The sequence below is a fragment of the Brienomyrus brachyistius genome, chromosome 9 (genome assembly GCF_023856365.1).
Source record: "Brienomyrus brachyistius isolate T26 chromosome 9, BBRACH_0.4, whole genome shotgun sequence".
NCBI lineage: Eukaryota > Metazoa > Chordata > Actinopteri > Osteoglossiformes > Mormyridae > Brienomyrus > Brienomyrus brachyistius.
Window position 1 is genome coordinate 25216903 of NC_064541.1, and position 16325 is coordinate 25233227.

Genomic DNA, 16325 nt, shown 5'->3' on the forward strand with positions numbered 1-16325 from the left:
TCCTCCACAGTACTGGGGCGTAAGAAGTCATGGCCGAGAGTCCCTCTGGACTGTGTATTCAAATCACGGTCCTCAAGGTCCAAGCCCTGCTGATATTCCAGCTTACTTTTACCCGTGAACTGGATGTGAAGCCTCTGTGGCCAATCAAAATCGGTAATTATTAAAATAACTACCTGGGAGAACTGAAAAGAAGGCCTGGATGTGGAATCAAGGTGCAGATTTGAAGAGCCCTGTGATAGACTGATATCTAGAAAGCCTACTCCAACAGAGTAGACCATAACGCCAGGATCCTTTCCAGCACTTCAGAGATGCACTATAGTGCTCTGGTTTTACAGTGCTGTATATTTCGTACCTAATGTAAGTCCTCTGCTATGCTCCAAGTTTCTTCGATGTACTAATATATTTAAATATAATTTTAAAATCTGGTATTAATCAGACTAACACAATAATTTGATTTTCTTAGTGCGCATGTAAACATACTGAGTGCATGCATAATGAATCTAGGTAAACCCTGAATACAACCCTGAGTTCTATTCACCTATTTATTTATGAAGGCTATAATTGCTTGGGTAGAAATACATTATTGTGACCTGAATAACATAATGCAGAACAGAAAATAAAATCAGTTCAGAACAATATGCCTTGTCAATGCAAAACATTGCAATATTTGCAATTCTTAAAACAATTTTTATAACAAGAAAATCAGCTCTTGACAACTGACACTATTCATGGGTCCTGTAGTTCGTCACCCTCACCTCCACAATGCCAAGCTTAGGTCAATAAATCACTTTAAAAACTTCTCTTCTCTTGTGGAAAAGAATTCCACAAATTCCCTTCAATTTGTGTGGGGACCACAACCTGGTACAGAGACTATTAGCACAGGACTGTTAGCCCATCTCAGAACATCCCCATAATGCTTTTCACACGAAGGACATAGACCAGAAAAAATGCATCTGAAATATCTGAAATAGATAGTTAAACACCAAAGTGACATGTTTTTTGAGACATCAGCCTTGGCACTCCTGAAGATTCAGGAAAGGCAGCAGCAAATCAGGCATCCAGTTCAGAGGACTGCTGTAATTTAGTGCGAAGCAGATAGGACACATCTGACTAAAGCCACGTATCACTCTCTAGTGAGGAACTGACCACATGTATATTATTCCTGAGTACTGACCACTTGTGTATTAATCCTGAGAGGAGTATCGGCCAAATGTGTACTATTCATGAGTAGGTTACTGATCACACGTGTTTTATTCCTGAATTGGGTACCGACCGTGCAATATATACAGTGTAATCCGCTTATAGTGATCACACCTGTCTGTGTGAAATTGCATCACTATAAGCGAATGATCATTATAACCAATTTTTTCCTTTTTTTATTTCTCAGGCAGATTACCATCCAATTGACATTCGTATATTCATAACAGGAATATAAGTATTAAAATGGACAGTGTTGCTATTTACAGAATTTATACTGACTCTCAAAATACAGTACAGCTGTTTCAAATGCTTTTCAAAATACAGAACTGTACAAGTTAATTTACTGAACTATGGGGAATAGCTGTTCCAGGTCTCCATTTCTCCTTTTCCCTTGTTAGACCACATACACCCTTCCTTCCACTGAACATCTAAACATCTACTGCTTCGCTCTATGTAAAAAAAAGTAAACCAAAAAGAAATGATGGCTTACCCAAGAACCAGCAGTTCACCTTGTAGTCTGAGATCTGCAGCACAATCCTCAGATAGGCAGTTTTTCTCAAACCAAGTCTGGAAAGAGGGAGAAAAGTCTTATTACTGACTTATTACAGGTATGGTCCATGCAGGGTACATGTACGGTATTAATGTGGATAGGAATGATATATGCATGGTGTAGGGATGGGAGAGGTATGGACAGGGAGAATAAGGTAATGGCACAGGGATGAGAGAGGTATAGACCGGTAGAGTAAAGATATGGCACAGGGATGAGAGAGGTATAGACCGGTAGAGTAAGGATATGGCACAGGGATGAGAGAGGTATAGACTAGTAGAGTAAGGATTATGGCACAGGGATGGGAGAGGTATAGACCGGTAGAGTAAGGATATGGCACAGGGATGGGGGAGGTATAGACCGGTAGAGTAAGGATATGGCACAGGGATGGGGGAGGTATAGACCGGTAGAGTAAGGATATGGCACAGGGATGAGAGAGGTATAGACCGGTAGAGTAAGGATATGGCACAGGGATGGGAGAGGTATAGACCGGTAGAGTAAGGATATGGCACAGGGATGAGAGAGGTATAGACCGGTAGAGTAAGAATATGGCACAGGGATGAGAGAGGTATAGACCGGTAGAGTAAGGATATGGCACAGGGATGAGAGAGGTATAGACCGGTAGAGTAAGGGTATGGTACAGGGATGGGAGAGGTATAGACCGGTAGAGTAAGGATATGGCACAGGGATGAGAGAGGTATAGACCGGTAGAGTAAGAATATGGCACAGGGATGAGAGAGGTATAGACCGGTAGAGTAAGGATATGGCACAGGGATGGGAGAGGTATAGACCGGTAGAGTAAGGATATGGCACAGGGATGGGGGAGGTATAGACCGGTAGAGTAAGGATATGGCACAGGGATGGGGGAGGTATAGACCGGTAGAGTAAGGATATGGCACAGGGATGAGAGAGGTATAGACCGGTAGAGTAAGGATATGGCACAGGGATGGGAGAGGTATAGACCGGTAGAGTAAGGATATGGCACAGGGATGAGAGAGGTATAGACCGGTAGAGTAAGGATATGGCACAGGGATGGGGGAGGTATAGACAGGGAGAGGACACCTTTGCCTACAGAATTATCACAGACAAATAAATAATGTATCCACAGCTTGAAGTGGAAGCAGGTGCCTATGCATTGCACTGTAATGTTAATAAGACAGTGTAAAAAAAACACTCCATTGGTGTTACACTGTGACACTGCACATGATGTGTATAAATCTGCTTCATCCAATTAATATATGCTTTTGGATTTTCAGGAAACCACCTTTGTCCATAGCTGTGAATATTTAATCTTTTCACCAGTATGTAATATATGAATTTGCACTGGGAATTCCTCACATTGTGTCATGTGGCACAGGCTCTCAGCTTGCCTGCACCTACTACAACACATCAAGGGATTTCCACAGTAACATGCTGCACAGGCTTTTCCCTGAAAGACGGAAACATACCTTCAAAAGTATGGTTGTATGACAGTTTAATTATGGGCATTTATTGGGAGAGCGTGACCATGCTGGATCTTAAAAAGACACGCGCATTCATTGAAAAGACCGGAAAACAGTGCATAAACCCAATACGGTGTGTTTGTTAGCAATTGTTAATACCCATGTAAATGGAGCAGACTTTGCCAGCAAGCTGCCCTCCGTCCCCCCCCAGGGGTGAAATCAGAGTGCAAAGGGAAGAAGGGAGTAGAGGCCGTGCAGAATTCCACAGATGAAAAGAAAACACAGTCACTAACCGAGCGGGAAACTGACACCATCATCCTTCCTGTTCCAGGATCAGGTGGTTTCTGCACATTCCTGCACCCGTCCTTCGGGATTTAAGCCCTGGCTCTGATCCCAGAGCAGCACCGATCGCAGCACGGAGAGGCCTGACTCTCGGGCCTCGGAGGGGGTCTCCATTAGACAGGATCTGTGCTCAATCACTTTGACCTATGTTCACGCTACACATGCAGCATATTTCAAGAATACTGCCTTTTTTGCCCCTGAGGGGACGCAGCTTCCCTGCACAGCGCCATACAAAGTTCTGTTCACACAGTCTTCCATACTGAGCTCCAGGACCATGAATGTAGCCATCAGCTGGACATGTTTTATAGGTTTATAAAGAACGCTTCAGCTGACCTGACCTTAATAGCTGGAAAGACCCTCCTCCCAGGGCATGCGATGATACATCATTGAGGGTCTTCTACACAGGAATGAAGCCCCCCATTCTGTAGGATATAAATCTCCTGTAACAGGAATGTGGGAACCTTAGTCTGTGTCAGAGAGGAGAGTGATGTACTCCATGGCGTATGAAAGGTTCTTCTCAAAGTCACAATCAGTCAAACGCTTCAGTTCTTCTTAATGTGCAACAGAAATTCAAATGAACATGCAAACACCTCCAAGACTGCTAGTCTGATTCCTACCCCGGCTGTGTGTGTGGATATTACTTGTTCTCCCCATATTTGTGTGGGTTTCCTGCCACAGCCCACAGACATGCGATGTAGGTGGCTTGGTGTCACTAAATTACCCTTTACTGTGTGACTGTGTGCCCTATTTGGAATATATCCTGCCTTGTTCCCTGAGCTTTTAGGAATAGGTGCCATAATAATTTATGGATGAATTTATTTTTACTAAATTTACTACATGGTTTGTGTATCATAAAGTCAGCATTGTGGCTCCCTAGGGAGTTTATAAAAGCAAAAGATAGACTAGCTGCGCATGGAAGACATAAACTGCAAAATGCGGAATGTCACACCATCATTAACACATATAAAAGTTCAGGGGAGTTACAGGGCAAAGCAGCGTTCCACAGGATTTAATTATGATTTAATAAAAGTGTTCAAAGTACCCTAAATCTTCAATGATTTCTCCATTTGCAGACTTGTTGACAGGGAGCAACAGAATTCTTGGCAGGGAAGAAATTACATACAGACTGCATTGGGCATGCAGACGTGTCACTCTGCATGTATCTCCGAGGGGAAGGGCCCCTTCTAACCTTACACACTTTTGATGTGTCTGCAAAACTCAGAATTAAGAGATGCAAGTGATTACAATATTTCATATTCTTCTTGTGACTCGGATCCCATTTATCAATCACTAAGCTTTTTTGTGTCTTCCGTGGCTTTCGCAAAACTCCGAAACACTCATGCAACAGCACATCAGCATAACCCTTCATCCATCACACATCCGAAAGCGTGGACATGTGACACTGTCTAACAGAAGCCAGGCTCCATTCATCCAAATGTTCCTCACCATCAGGTCCTAGTGTGATGCACACCCTGGGGCTTTGTGGTGTCCAGAGGCTACCCTGATCATCGCAACAATTCCACCAGGCACTCAAGGTAATGACAGGATGACAATACTGCTCTCTGCCCGCAGGAAGACAAACACACAGCATCCTGCTCATTTCACTTTCTGCTCCCAGAGAAGGAGGCTCAGGCTGATGCTATAGATGATACTATTCTTAAATCTGAATTCCCTAAATCTATAAGAAACACACTGTTGCATCCAAAGAAACCACTTAGTGGCCAACGACTGCAAAATGACACCAAGTACGGAAACACCTGTTGCACCCTAAAAGCAATAGTACTGACTAAGTCATCAACCAGCTGATGGCTCTGGCTCATGGGAACATTCCAAGAATATTATAGCTGACATGCCCTTAACTTAAAGAACATGCTGCAGGTACAGTGAATATGCCGCAGGGAGAAACAGGACAGCAGACTTTAGCACAAGGCTTGTAAAACACAGAGCGCCCTCCGTTTTTGCAGGACTGCTGACTGGCCCAGAATGGCTGCTGTTGCATCATCCAGATGGGGGTGGTTGAAGTGGCTCCCCATTGGTTAAATAAAGTGCTTTGGGTGTCTTGAAAAGCATTTTATAAATGTAACATTCATTTATTGAATATTGTGGGGACAGTGATGTAAGTTGCAGTGCGGGTAGGCAGCGTGCTCACCATGTTGGTCTGGGCAATGCGGTGGCCCTTCTTCCAGCGAAGCACTGGGGTCAGCGGGGGCAGCTCTCTCTCAGACCCCCCCAGCAAGTGCTGACCGAGGCTGTAGGCCGCTTCGAACACGATGGGCGAGAAGACATCCTTCACCTCTTTCTGTGGGAACACAGGCGCACGGAACGGCAGCATTATAAGCCACTCCGCTGCCCCAAAGAGATGGCACACGTGGAGCAAAGTCACGGGTATGAACTCTCAAACACTACTGGTAGTATCTCACAGACAAAAGTGCAATTCATTGATTAGCTTTCCCTAATCAGGTGGTAGCGACTTGATTTAGCAGGCACTGCACTAATTAATGGAGTATGTGAACTCCTTTGTAGCAAAGCCCAGGTACACGTGTCTCAAACAATGTGCAGTGCTCCACAGCTTTCAATAATTTAACTCATATTTCAAAGAATGTGGTGTAAGACTGGAGTGAAGGCACAGTTAGTCTGACAAGGACATATCATCATAGAAGATAATAACCTTTTCTTTCCTCTCATCCTGTCTGTATGTGCAACATTATCACCTGGACTATCACTGATCCACAAGGACGGGCGGAGAAATACTGATAGAAAGGCGACCTGGTCTTCGGCCCCCCAGACAGTCCACGTTCTCATTCCCTCCAAGCTCCTTTGTCCTAGGGGACCCCCAGATATTTTTGCCCGACAGATCATACTTTAGCTCCCTCGCTACCAGGAGCTGGGATGGAGCAAAAACATGGACTGTCTGGGCTTAGGAAAGGAAAGGAATGCCACTGGACAAAGTGACCGGGGACACTGCCATAGTCAAAGCGAAAGATATACATGTACTGGACAGGTGAGAAAAGAACGGTCATCCAGTGACCTGAGCAGGGGCGCGTCCTCTGCCCCTGCAGTGAGCAGGGTGGCGTCAGGATATAAGGTCATACCACATCATCTCAGGTGCTCCAGCTTTTTATTATCTCAGCATTAAAAGGCTCCATTAAGCTCTGCTGGCCCACCTACTGTATTTTAGGAAACTTTCCATTTCCAAAGCCCCGATATGCCCCAGACTGGCTGCTGATGAATAGCTGTCTGTTTTAAGAGCCACATTAAAAGGATATCAGCAACTGTGCTGTGCATACCTCACACAAATATAGGCAACAATACTGACTGCACACGAACATACCGGGCCGTCTGATTGGTCAGTATATAAACATACAACATATGATTGACATTTCTATTTCTCACCTACTCACCACTCCGTCAACAAACCTGCCCCTGCAGAACTTAAAATCATAGCAGGAAATACAATCCGCTTCTGTTACTGTACTCCATTATAGTTACACTCTGCTGTGCTCTGTGTGAAAAGTTAATCCTTCAGAAGTGGGGGTCACCAGCCCAAAGGGGCCAACTGACCACCCTCTCAGGCGCACAACACAGAGGGCTTTCTATAATCTGATACAGATAGTGCTGATGGCAAGTTCTTGCTTCATGTTGGTCCGACACACCCTGGGCTCAGCTTTCTGAGACCAGGATACCAAGCTCAGCTGTCCTGAACTTGGCAGTGAACCCCCCTCCCCACTGAAGTTTATCTCCAGGTCTCCATGCTAGAAAACACAAACATCCCAACAGTATGAGCCATTTGCTCCCCAACAGGCAAAACAAAAGCTAAACCTGGAGGAAAGTAAGCTAGCAGGATCAGTAGGCAAGACCCCAGATAAGGAGGCCTATGGATAGAAGCAAGTTAGCAACGGGCTTATCAGCTAGCAGTGACATTCCCTAAACGGTCTGTGACAGAGCAGATTTGTATCATAGCAATGGAACGGGAGAATTATAGAAATGTATGGAATTTTCAACCCAATTGCCCATAATGCATCTGCTATCTGGGGCTTGTTAAGTTTTCATGGATTCAAATCCTACAACATCCATGAATCCTGATTTAGCAAATCAATTCAAATGCACACAAATCAGCCCTTTTCTGCTCCGGGAACAGCCAAGCAGAGCATGGAATAGTCTTCCTGTTAGTGTAGCACAAGCTAAAACCCTGAGGTCCTTTAAACACATTTTAACAACTCTGAGCTATTAGTTAAGTATTAGTTTTAGTTAAGTTCTCCCCAAAAGAGCTTGATGGGCCGAATGGCCTCCCCTCGTTTGTAAATGTACTTATTGCAGTTATAGTATGGAATAGTCTTCTTATGTACTAAGCAGACACATACTCATACAGAGGTTGAGGTGTTACTGGAATCTTTTCCCGACGACTGCACATATGCACACACGCACATATGGACACACGCACATATGGACACACACACATATGCACAAACGCACATATGGACACACGCACATATGCACACACGCACATATGCACACACACACATATGGACACACACACATACGCACACACGCACATACGCACACACGCACATACGCACATATGGACACACGCACACACGCACATATGCACACGCGCACATATGGACACACGCACATATGGACACACACACATATGCACACACGCACATATGCACACACGCACATATGGACACACGCACATATGCACACACGCACATATGGACACACGCACATATGCACACACGCACATATGGACACACACACATATGCACACACGCACATATGCACACACGCACATATGGACACACGCACATATGGACACACGCACATATGCACACACGCACATATGCACAAACGCACATACGCACATATGGACACACGCACATACGCACACACGCACATATGGACACACGCACATATGCACACACGCACATATGGACACACGCACATACGCACATATGGACACACGCACATACGCACACACGCACATACGCACATATGGACACACGCACGCACGCACATATGCACACGCGCACATATGGACACACGCACATATGGACACACGCACATATGCACACACGCACATATGCACACACGCACATATGGACACACGCACATACGCACATATGCACACACGCACATATGGACACACGCACATATGCACATATGGACACACACACATATGCACACACGCACATACGCACATATGGACACACGCACATACGCACATATGGACACACACACATATGCACACACGCACATACGCACATATGGACACACGCACATACGCACATATGGACACACGCACATATGGACACACGCACATATGCGCACACGCACATATGGACACACGCACATATGCACATATGGACACACACACATATGCACACACGCACATATGGACACACGCACATATGCACACACGCACACATGGACACACGCACATACGCACATATGGACACACGCACATATGCACACGCGCACATATGGACACACACACATATGGACACGCGCACATATGTGCACACATATATGCACACACGCACATATGCACACGCGCACATATGGACACGCGCACATATGCGCACACAAATACGCACACACGCACATATGCACATGCGCACATATGGACACGCGCACATATGCGCACACATATATGCACACACGCACATATGCACACGCGCACATATGCACACGCGCACATATGCACATACGCACATATGCACACACGCACATATGGACACACGCACATATGCACACACGCACAGAAGCACATACGCACATATGCACACACGCACATATGCACATACGCACATATGGACACACGCACATATGCACACACGCACATATGCACACGCGCACATATGGACACGCGCACATATGGACAGACGCACATATGCACACACGCACATATGGACACGCACATATGGACACACGCACATATGGACACACGCACATATGCACACGCGCACATATGGACACGCGCACATATGCGCACACATATATGCACACACGCACATATGCACACGCGCACATATACACGCGCACATATGCACACACATATGCACACGCACACATATGGACACACGCACATATGCACACACATATGCACACGCACACATATGGACACACGCACATACGCACACACGCACATATGCACACACGCACATATGCACACACACACATATGGACACACGCACATATGCACACACGCACATATGCACACACGCACATATGGACACACGCACATATGCACACACACACATATGCACAGACACACATATGCACACACGCACATATGCACACGTGCACATATGGACACACGCACATATGCACACACACACATAAGCCCAGCATGATTCACCAGGTCTTCCTCATAACTTACAGGGTTTAATACTGGAACATGTTGTTTGGAAACAAGGATCCCCTGGGCTTTCAGAAGTGTTTATCTTAAGTCAAACTTTTAGACTGGGACCTAATTATGAAAACGGATGGGAAGATGCAGACCTTACTCTGCTCTGGCTGTATTTTACTTCAACTTTGAATTCTGTCCAATGCTGCCGGTCTAAATCTAGAGGCATCACTGCATTTTGCAAATGTTTAACGTTTAGATCCAGCCCACTAAGGTTGTCCTTGTACCCCCACATAATTTACATCTTTGGCTTAGAGTAAGACGTTAGACCTGGAATGAAGAAATATCCATTGAAAAGCGCCCGGAGACTTCTCACATTTCTCTTCTCACTTTTCTCTTCTCGCTTTTCTTGCTCCATTCCCCAGTTCTTACCGCTCATGGTGGCCAGTGCAACATCCCCACAACGAAACTCAAAGTACCCAGGTATCTGCCCACTGGTGACCAATACAACGAGTAGGTCTTTCACCTGCCTCTCAGAGCGTGCCGAGTGCCAGTCTGTTAATGCCAATCATAAACTGGTAAAGGCAAAACAGGGCCGCACTCTCAGAACATACCAGAAAACACTGGCTGGCACATCAGCAGATGTGACCATTCGGTTCCACGGTGGGTTCACTCAGAGTATCACAGGCAATGCAGCCAGACAGAAAGTGAGAAATACGTGCTTCTTACACAAGCACAGCATAAACACTGCGGTTCGGTCATGGTACCCGCGCAGTGACAGGAGTACCGCAACAACAAATGGAATCCGCTCACAGATCCCGCTGGCGATTATGATGAAATAAGTTTCTAATTCAAGTAGGGATCCTGCTGTTTTACTGAGAAATTCTGCCCAGAAAAAAATCAAGTACCCTTATAGTAACACTGGTAGCAAGTTACAAAATTGTCACAGATACTTCATCAAGGGCAGAGAGGAGGATACGAAGGTAGATGAGCATGCTGAGAATGGCGGAAAGCAACCCGACACCACAAACGCTAATTAATATACAGGGAAGAGATGAAGGGGCAGACTGATGTCCGAAACGGTGAGGGTGACGAATTTCAGGTGTGATGGAAAGGTCAGCTTCAGAAAAGGGCATTTCGGGAACCGCGGGATACAGAGGGGAGGCAAATCGCTCCATTCCAGACATTCCCGCTCCCAGTCGCGTTCCAGGCCGTCACAAGATCCAGCTGCGCTATGTTACTCAAGAGCCCCGGTTCACACTGAGGACAAAGCTCTACTCCCAGCCCAGCACCAAACTACGACAAACCAGGAGCGTCCTGCTCACAGGAGGCTCACATCCCTCCTTAGAAGCAGCTTTATCTAAGTAAGGGAGGGTCACATGGATTCAATCAGTTAATCCAAGGGTCATCTTGGGTATTCTGGTTGGCCATTGTACAGAGATTTCAGGTAACCCAGGTGAGGACTAGTTATCTATACATTTAGCAGCAACCAAAAGAACATAGTTGAAAATGTATGTTAAAACAGCCTTACAGTCTTATCTAGCAGTTATACTTTAGTCACAAGTATAGAGGTATGGGCTTAAAGCTCATTAGGGCCGTTAAAATGGACCTCACCAGTTTAGGTGCCAATCAGATAACGATGGATTTGCAGTTTCATTTTTGTTAACTTATCTACAGCCAAGTCTCTGTACTGTGACTCTGCTGTTGTTGATGTTGTCTAGCCCTGCCAGGAGAGTTTTAAACCTTCCTCTGTCATTCTGACGAAATTCCTACAGCAGCTTGCCCATCACCCTCAGCAGACAAGGAGGAACTTCAAGGACTTTGTTTCAGAACATGAAGAAATAATGTCCAGTTTTGGTGAACATCTAAATCCCTAACAGTGACCTTTTAAATTTAAAGATATGCAGTGACTGCTAAACTATCACCTTAAGAGTCACAATACATGGACACTTCCAAAAGGAAACAGCATGCATAGTTAGGAGACGTCTGCTGAACTGATCAGCTAGTCAGTTCATTCAGTTCATTCACCTAACAATCCACATTCCAGACATCAGTCTGTTTGCCTGCCAATACCAAAGTACCTCTCTGCAGAATCTATTACATAGTAAATTTCAGCTAAATGCATAACCTGCTGTTAGGTCTTCCACTCTTCTGTGGAAGTGTTAATACTTCGCTAAATGCATTCAGTCTAGTCTAATAATAAATGTTTCAGTAGTATTTGACCGTCACATGCAAAGGCACAGGGCAAAATCATCAGCACAGACCGCAGGACAGCTGGTGGAGGCGTCCCGAGTGCTGTGGCCTTTCAGCACCTTAGACCCGCTGCAGAGCTACACCGCCATGTTCTGTGATCTAGCACGACATGAGGAGCTCAGTGTGATTCACTGACACGCAGGCCCCAGAGCTCCAGACCCCATTTTCAACATGGTGACGGAACCAGCATCTAAATCACAAATGCCAGGAATATTATAATACTACAGAATTATTACAAAAACAGACTGAAATCTGAACAATACAAAGACACACATCCCACCCACAGGGTCAAACCCACGGCCTTTAACCACTCAGTGGTCATATTCTATTCATATACTATTTGTCTATAAACACATGGGTTAAGCCAGTCATATAGTAGCCTTTCCATCACAGGGTGGGATAAAACCTTATGAGACCATAGCAGGACACCAACTCAAAATCAAAGACAAAAATAAGACAGATAAAGCACACATTTAAACAGCGAATTCCCAAAATGGCCGGGGTCACTGGCTGAAAGAAAGCACAGCACGCCAGTTTATAATATTTTCAGTAACGTGGAACAGGTGGAACTAAGGCTTTTCAGCTGGCCCTCCATCCAGTACAGCCATGTCCCCCAACCCCGTATCACTGACGCTCCATCCAGTACAGCCATGTCCCCCAACCCCGTATCACTGACGCTCCATCCAGTACAGCCATGTCCCCCAACCCCGTATCACTGACGCTCCATCCAGTACAGCCATGTCCCCCAACCCCGTATCACTGACGCTCCATCCAGTACAGCCATGTCCCCCAACCCCGTATCACTGACGCTCCATCCAGTACAGCCATGTCCCCCAACCCCGTATCACTGACGCTCCATCCAGTACAGCCATGTCCCCCAATCCCGTATCACTGACGCTCCATCCAGTACAGCCATGTCCCCCAACCCCGTATCATTGACGCTCCATCCAGTGCAGCCATGTCCCCCAATCCCGTATCACTGACGCTCCATCCAGTACAGCCATGTCCCCCAACCCCATATCATTGACGCTCCATCCAGTGCAGCCATGTCCCCCAACCCCATATCACTGACGCTCCATCCAGTACAGCCATGTCCCCCAACCCCGTATCACTGACGCTCCATCCAGTACAGCTATGTCCCCCAACCCCGTATCACTGACGCTCCATCCAGTACAGCCATGTCCCCCAACCTCATATCACTGACGCTCCATCCAGTACAGCCATGTCCCCCAACCCCGTATCACTGACACTCCATCCAGTACAGCCATGTGCCCCCAACCGCGTATCACTGACGCTCCATCCAGTACAGCCATGTCCCCCAATCCCGTATCACTGACGCTCCATCCAGTACAGCCATGTCCCCCAACCCCGTATCACTGACGCTCCATCCAGTACAGCCATGTCCCCCAACCCCATATCATTGACGCTCCATCCAGTACAGCCATGTCCCCCAACCCCGTATCACTGACGCTCCATCCAGTACAGCCATGTCCCCCAACCCCGTATCACTGACGCTCCATCCAGTACAGCCATGTCCCCCAACCCCGTATCACTGACGCTCCATCCAGTACAGCCATGTCCCCCAACCCCGTATCACTGACGCTCCATCCAGTACAGCCATGTCCCCCAACCGCGTATCACTGACGCTCCATCCAGTACAGCCATGTCCCCCAACCCCGTATCACTGACGCTCCATCCAGTACAGCCATGTCCCCCAATCCCGTATCGCTGACGCTCCATCCAGTACAGCCATGTCCCCCAACCCCATATCATTGACGCTCCATCCAGTGCAGCCATGTCCCCCAATCCCGTATCACTGACGCTCCATCCAGTACAGCCATGTCCCCCAACCCCATATCATTGACGCTCCATCCAGTGCAGCCATGTCCCCCAACCCCATATCACTGACGCTCCATCCAGTACAGCCATGTCCCCCAACCCCGTATCACTGACGCTCCATCCAGTACAGCTATGTCCCCCAACCCCGTATCACTGACGCTCCATCCAGTACAGCCATGTCCCCCAACCTCATATCACTGACGCTCCATCCAGTACAGCCATGTCCCCCAACCCCGTATCACTGACGCTCCATCCAGTACAGCCATGTCCCCTGTTAGGGTTATCTTCTTCTAAAGATACGCTGGAAACCAACCAGTCACTGAACACAGAACAACACGGCCAGCTGTAATGACTTTTTACTTGCTGCAAGGGAAGTCTGGTCCTGACTTCGAGGTGTCAGCCTCTCAGCCTGACACAGCCAATTTCGAAAGAGGAACTCCCCTCGCAGTATCTTTTATTGAGGTACACAAACAGGATATGCAAATAACATTCAACATTGTTTATCACCATGTATGGGGTGGAAATATTCAAGCGACAGTTCTTAAGACGTGTTATTGCTAAATTAAGATCAAGCTGCTGCAGGGTGTTATTTTTAAGAAATGGTATCCAGCAAAATGACAATAAAAAAAGTACATATTTCTCTAACATCCCCCAACCCCATATCACTGACGCTCCATCCAGTGCAGCCATGTCCCCCAACCCCATATCACTGACGCTCCATCCAGTGCAGCCATGTCCCCCAACCCCATATCACTGATGCTCCATCCAGTGCAGCCATGTCCCCCAACCCCGTATAACTGATGCTCCATCCAGGACAGCCATGTCCCCCAACCCCGTATCACTGACGCTCCATCCAGTACAGCCATGTCCCCCAACCCCGTATCACTGACGCTCCATCCAGTGCAGCCATGTCCCCCAACCCCATATCACTGATGCTCCATCCAGTGCAGCCATGTCCCCCAACCCCGTATAACTGATGCTCCATCCAGTACAGCCATGTCCCCCAATTCCACATCACTGACGCTCCATCCAGTACAGCCATGTCCCCCAACCCCGTATCACTAACGATTCAGTACAACGCAGAGCTTTTCATATCTTAAACAGTGCCGAGTTGTCTAAGCTCATTTGAAGCTCCAAATATATGTGCTATTCTCCTATAAATGAAGTCATAATGTTAAATGTTCTTAGCTTTGTTGCCTTGGCATTGTAACATTTTACTAAGGCCACCATCAGTGCTTCACAAAGACTACTGGGGCCAGTTATCCCCATAAATCCCTGTATATATCAGTGCAGATAGTATTTCTGTGTTTACAGACTCAAGCTGGCAGCTCTCTGACTTCTCATCCAGTAGCATTTCACTACTTTAAGGGAGTTTCATTACTAAATTCCTAAATACAACAAGAAAACACAAGGATAACTGTTCATTTGCAAAATGAAGACGATTAAAAAAGAAAAACAACCTGTGTTTATAATAGGAATAAAAGTCAGTGTCCCTTAAGAGTAAACAGGAAGACCAGCATGGGACTGGCCTCAGTTTCAAATCCCCTGTGATACCGGCCAGCTGCTGGGGGTTAGCAGGACTGGATCAGCTTCCAGAGGGTGCCTCATGATCACACCGGGCTTAGACTCTCACACAAAGGAGAACTTTATCCTGGAATCACCTTCACTATATGTAATACAAGGAAATTGCCTGTTTGCTGTCAGTCATCAATTACCAGACCTGTAGCCCAGGGCAGCCAATCAGAAAAGAGGTTTTCATTTCCCTGGAGAGGAAGTGCCTGTCCGTAGTGATCATGGTACATTCCACATGACTGCCCAAGAAATATTCCATTATGAATTAAAAATGTGCTAGGAATACAGGCACTTCATAATGTATATGAAATAAGAGGCGACCCATAATGCATAAATACTCAGTCCCCATGCTCTGGTATGTGTAAATGTACTCAGGCGAAAGCATTTGTCCTAACATGGATAAAATTACCAAAGCACGGGCACACTACTGCGAGGACAAATGCTACATTTCTTTAAAAAGTTTACCAGGGATCGCTGGCGCTCAGACAGCGAAAATGGAGAAGGCGCACGGTGGAGGGATGGGAAGCCCTGTGGGCTCACACTGATAGGGCTGTGGCTTTGGTTTCTACTTATAAGCGGGGAGTTTCATTGGCTTCCTCTGGAGACACATAATCCAAGGATAATGATCAATAAAGTTCTAAGGCTCTATACATAAATTGCATTATTATGAATATGTTATAGTTTCTAAAAATGTGAGACGTGCATTAACCTTTGCCATTAGAGAGATATATCTGATAAAATGAACTCATGGTTCACGGTTCTGCATCTGTGTGTGTGTGTG

At 46.4% G+C, this 16325-nt stretch overlaps 1 protein-coding gene across 1 annotated transcript in view; it reads right to left on the reverse strand.

The window, feature by feature from the left end:
* itga9 (integrin, alpha 9) overlaps nt 1-16325 on the reverse strand; it is a 70586-nt gene that overhangs the window by 25731 nt on the left and 28530 nt on the right. Inside the window, exons 17-18 of the mRNA XM_049026066.1 lie at nt 5681-5830; nt 1691-1767 (exon numbers count right to left, since the gene is read on the reverse strand). Coding sequence (XP_048882023.1) covers nt 1691-1767; nt 5681-5830 — 227 coding nt within the window. The remainder of the gene's footprint in view (nt 1-1690; nt 1768-5680; nt 5831-16325) is intronic.